At 37.8% G+C, this 5,761-nt stretch overlaps 1 protein-coding gene across 1 annotated transcript; it reads left to right on the forward strand.

Annotated features, from left to right (window-relative positions):
- The first annotated feature begins 1,267 nt into the window (after window positions 1–1,267).
- LOC122144359 (protein ALP1-like) lies at window positions 1,268–2,596 on the forward strand. The gene has a single exon (XM_042755219.1). It carries the CDS (start codon window positions 1,272–1,274, stop codon window positions 1,899–1,901), a length of 630 nt encoding a protein of 209 aa, XP_042611153.1. The 5' UTR covers window positions 1,268–1,271; the 3' UTR covers window positions 1,902–2,596.
- The last annotated feature ends 3,165 nt before the right edge of the window (window positions 2,597–5,761 follow it).

The following is a 5,761-nucleotide window of genomic DNA, read 5'->3' on the forward strand; positions in this document are numbered from 1 at the left end:
TACCACAGCACGTAAGTTTAGTTACTGTTCTAATCGAGTTAAAGTGGCTCTGTTCAAAGCTTACTGTACACCACTCTATACAGCTCATCTGTGGTCTTCTTACAAAAAATCTAGCATGCAGAAGTTACAAGTTGCTTACAATGATGCAATGAGAATTTTACTCAAGGTTTCCAGAGGAGGGAGTGCTAGTCAGATGTTTGTATCTGTAGGAGTAACCACACTGAAAGCACTTTTAAGAAATTTGATGTTTAAATTTATGCAACGTCTGGATGAGTCTACTAACAGTATCATGGTGGCACTCTCAAATCCCTTAGTGAGCTGCTACAGGTACACATCCAGACTGAGAGTGCATTGGCTGAAATGTCTGTATGTATTTTAATTATTGTATTTGCTTTTTTACTTACTGTTTGTTTGTTTGTTTTTATCTGTCTTGTCTTGCGTGGCTTTTGGACATGAGTCTGGCAAATAAACTGAATTGAATTGATTCATTCATTGATGGTAAAAGCACACGCAGTGTGCCTGTATGCGTGTATATATATATATATATAAAACATACAGCTTGTGAAATTACCATCAATGAATGAATCAATAAAGATACATTTTTATTTAATTTTAATGGAAATTTTAAATTTAATTTTAATGGCAATAGCTCTTTTTCATTACCATTAGTGAAATAACTGAACTTAAATATACAAGCTTGATAAATTTAATTATAATTTTTTTGTCAAAACTTGATTTTAATTTTGTATATTTTAATAATTTCTCCTATAATTCTAGGAGAAAATATCAATTGACACTTAGAGGCTTTTACATCTGATGTCTTCATTATATTTATAATATATATAATATATACACACATACATATATTCAAATACATCATGCATAAGAAAATGGATCTTATACATATAAATACAGACATACTATATTTATAAATAAGCCAACACAAGAAACAAGTATCTTGTTAATTAAAGTTGTATTCTAAAATAAAACTATATACATGTTTACAGATTGTGAGCCCTACAATCTACTGCCACCTGAATGCTGCTGTACCAATTCTTCGGCTGTATTTTGAAGATGGAGCTGACCTCCGCCCCAAACTCCGACTTTCACGGCAGTCCATCCAATCCTTGATTGCTGCAGTGAAACCTGAATGCAACCATGGCTGGGAAAAGGACGTTGAGGTGCTGGTGTTCCTTTACTGGCTGGCCCATGCAGCATCATACGGGGTAGTGTCACTCACCTTTGACATCCCGAAGTCTACTGTGCACAGAATGAGCAAGGCAGTCATCGGGATTTTGAGGCAGCTCATCGCTTTCCCCAGTGCGGATGACCTGGAGGCAGTGGGAGCAGGTTTTGCCCAGCTGGCAGGGTCTCCAGCTTTCAGAGTAGTAGCTGGTGCTATAGATGGCTGTCACATCTGCATCAAACCACCAGCAAGTGACGTGCAGTGCTGCTTTAATCGGAAGCTCTTTAATTCTGTACAGCTGCAGGCCATCACTGACCACCAGGGGAAGTTCCTCGACATTTTTGTGGGGTATCCTGGGTCTGTGCACGATGCCAGGGTGCTGAAGAACAGCCCTGTGTACACTGGCTGCCTGTTTCCACCTGCAGGAAAATGCATCCTTGGAGATGGTGGGTATCCTTTCCTGAGTGTGCCCATCTGCCTCATGGCACCATACAGAGAGCCTGTACAGAATGCTGTACAACAGGAAGCATTCTCGTGCACGGAACATCGTCGAGAGGGCCTTCGGGATGCTGAAAACGCACTGGCGTTCCATTTTTTGCTTTTGTGCCAGATGTCATTGCATGCTGCACGGCACTCCACAACCTGTCTTAGTAATGGGGACATAGTTGATCCAGAAGTTGCGGAGGATGACGATGGCCCAGCTGAACCCACCTGAACCCCACAGCACAGAAGCCAGCACAGGAGAGCATGTGCGGGACAATTTAGCTGCAGCGGTGTCTGCACCTGGCAACTGTGTGCCTGCTCTTCATGAGCACGATTACCTGTAGGACACTTAACACAGGTTAAAATCAGTTCTTGTTCTTAGATTGACAGTGTTCCAGCTTGTCTATGTTAGTTATGTTAGTTATTATGTAAATAGTTAGGTGTGTGTGTGGGCACCGCCCACAGGGTGCTGTGATGCGTACAGTGCAGTAGTAGTAGTAAGAGAGGTGTATGGCTATCTGTGTGCATCCCTCTGTCTTACAGCTCACTGCCGCTGGACAAAGCCTCTCCATCACCAAGACTCCTGTCGGGCCTCCACGCGGCTGCACATGGTAACTGGGGATATTGCAGACCCAGGCTAATCGACAGGGGATCTCGGAGCTACAGTGGTCCCTAGAGGTGACACCCACCAACCACTGGCACACTGCCTTAGGCTGTGTGTGAATTTGTATACCAAATCTTTAACATCCTAACTACATATCACATACTTTAGCTTAATTACAAATTATTTACTTCAAATTCAAATCCAAAATTACCCAAGGTGTAAAGTCCTCATCTTGTACACATGCTTTGAAAGGAACATATATTGAGTTATTTTAAAGTGATGCCCTACAAATGACATTGCTAGTATCAAAGTCCCTTTAGATCTTTAAGAAAACCTGTGAAAATTACCTTACTGAAGCTGCTGAAGTTAATTTTCTTTCCTCATCATGACACTATAATAAAAATGTTTTTTTTTAATACCTTTCCTTTTGGTGGTGCTTTAAGCTCTATTATACTACTTTATGCCAAAATTATGTGATTTTGTTTTAAGCTTTGTATTCTGTCTCCATTTAAAAGTTAAATACACAAAAATAAAAAAAATATATTTTACCGGTGTCTGGAGTGTGTGGGCATTTCTCTACAGTGCGGCACTTGTTTCAAAAACCATCTGGAATCTGCTACAAAATACACATACAAAACACTTAAAAAATATTAATTACTCAATGCCACATATTAAGCACTTTACAACTGACAATCTAGCTACTGCAAATCCCTGGGAATTAAGTGTTTTGTAATAAAACTTGCAAAACCAGCATGACACAACTTACTAACAAATAAATGAAAGAGTGTGTATCAATTGATTCCTTTATTTTTTTGCAATTATTTCTAACAGCTGAAGAAATCTTTCCTCTCTCTCTTTTGTCTCCCTTTCTCTCTCTCTCACTTCTCTGTCTCTTCTTTCTTCTCTTTCTCTGGCCTCCTGTTCTAGTCTCTTCTCATGCTCTCGTCGCTCTCTTTCTTTTCTTTCCTCCTTTTCCTCCATCTCTCTCCATCGCCTCTCCTCCCTTTCAATGGCATCTCTTTCTCTTTCAGCTTCCCTCTCCTCCAACTCTCGGATCAGCTCCTCAAAATCTTTCCTTTTCCTCCCTACTCTTTCACATTCTGACCTCACTGAGGATGGAGAGGTAACAGCAACATCCGGGCCAGATGAGGCAATAAGGGTGGGTGGTGTGATGGAGGGTACCATTTCCAGGATGCTGCTGTAACCCCCCATCCTCAGTGCTCACCCCAGTCTGTGGACATTTCAGATCCTACAAATATTTGAAAACAGAATATCAATTACATTGTAAAACATATGATTTGTTAAATGATCGCATTACAGGGCCAAACATGAGCATGATTCAATCATGACAGAATTCTCATTTTAGGGTGAACTACAATAATAATAATAAAAAAAATCTTACTTTATATTTTTGTTTAAGGTTCTCCCATTTTTTTTTTATCTGAAGAGCAGACATTTTGCCCTCTAGCCTCTGCTCTGATAAAAACTCTGCAATAAATGCACAGAAATCAAGCATAAAAGGAATGCAGTAAGAGCTTGAGTAGAAATTTTAACATCTACAACTAACTTACCATTGAATCTACACTAGAATAAATTAACATATTACATTTGTCTTGTATAACGTTACTTACTCAAAACTTTTAATTGCAGCGTTTCTCTTTCCAGTGAAGAGGGCTTCATTAGCCACTCTCCACTGTATTAGAGCAGTGGTTCCCAACCTTTTTCCTTGGGGCCCCCCCATGTACATATTTAAAAATCCATGACCCCCCCCCCATATATATATATATATAAGTGCTGGGAAAAAATTAATTGCATCCTAAATAAAAGTTTGTGTTTGCATAATATATGTGTGTGTACTGTGTATAATTATTTTGTATATATAAATACACACATATGCATGTATATATTTAATATTTTTATTTATATATAAATTATTTATATTTATATATAATATAAATTATGTATAAATGTATATACAGTATATACATGCAAAAAAAATTAAATTAATACATGCATATGTGTGTATTTATATACAAAATAATTATACACAGTTCACATACAAAATAATTATACAACCTCCCGTTTTTCGAATTCTATGATTTCGGACATACTACTCTGCTCGCGTACTGTTTTTCGCATACTATATTGTAGAGAAGTATTCGATTTCAGACGCAGCCCTAGACTCAATTAAACTTCCATTCTATGTCTGTCTATCTATCTATCTATCTATCTATCTATCTACAGTATCTATCTTCAAACTTTTTCTATCTATCTATCTTTAAACTTTTTGTATCTATCTATCTATCTATCTTCAAACATTTTCTTTCTTTCTATCTATCTATCTATCTATCTATCTGACTGTTTCTCTATCTATCTACTCATCTAATATTTCTAATCTATCTATCTGTCTATCTATCTATCCTAGCAACATGCTAATAATGTTAGAAACATGCTAGTAACATGTTAACGACATGCTACTCGCATGCTAGCAACATGCTAATCATGTTAGAAACATGCTAGCGACATGTTAGTCGCATGTTAGTCATGCTAGAAATGCTAGCAACATGATAATCATGCAAGAAACATGCTAGCAACATACTAGTCGCATGCTAATCATGCTAGAAACATGCTAGCAACATGCTAATCATTCTAAAAACATGCCAACAACATACTAGTCGCATGCTAGAAACATGCTAATCATGCTAGAAACATGTTAGTAATGCTAACAGCATGCTAGTAACTTGCTAATCATGCTAGCAACATGCTAGCAGCATGCTAATCATGCTAGAAAAATGCTAGCGACATGCTAGTCTTGCTAACAACATGCTAGTAACTTGCTAATCATGCTAGCAAGATGCTAGCAGAATGCTAATTATGCTAGCAACATGCTAATCATGCTAACAACATGCTAGTCGCGGTCTATCTATCTATCTATCTGACTGTTTCTATCTATCTATCTATCTACTCATCTAATATTTCTAATCTATCTGACAGTTTCTATCTATCTAGCCTAGCAACATGCTAATAATGTTAGAAACATGCTAGTAACATGCTGATCATGCTAGAAACATGTTAACGACATGCTAGTCGCATGCTAGTCATGCAAGAAACATGCTAGCAACATGCTAGTGACATGCTAGCAACGTGCTAATCATGCAAGAAACATGCTAGCAACATGCTAGTCGCATGCTAATCATGCTAATCATGCTAGAAACATGCTAACAACATGCTAATCATGCTAGAAACATGATAACAACATGCTAGTCACTTGCTAATCATGTTAAGAACATGCTAGTAACATGCTAATCATTCAAGAAACATGCTAGAGACATGCTAGTAACTTGCTAATCATGCTAGCGGCATGTTAGATACCTTGCTAATCATGCTAAGTACATGCTAGTCACTTGCTAATCATGCTAGCAACATGCTATTTTTTAATGGATGGACACTTTTTATTTCACTTATTTTTGACTGATGCATGCAACCCG

Source organism: Cyprinus carpio, unplaced genomic scaffold, assembly GCF_018340385.1.
Source record: "Cyprinus carpio isolate SPL01 unplaced genomic scaffold, ASM1834038v1 S000006651, whole genome shotgun sequence".
NCBI lineage: Eukaryota > Metazoa > Chordata > Actinopteri > Cypriniformes > Cyprinidae > Cyprinus > Cyprinus carpio.

Excerpts from the sequence above, each read along its gene's own strand:
- LOC122144359 (XM_042755219.1), top strand. The coding sequence starts at position 1,272 with ATGAGCAAGGCAGTCATCGGGATTTTGAGGCAGCTCATCGCTTTCCCC.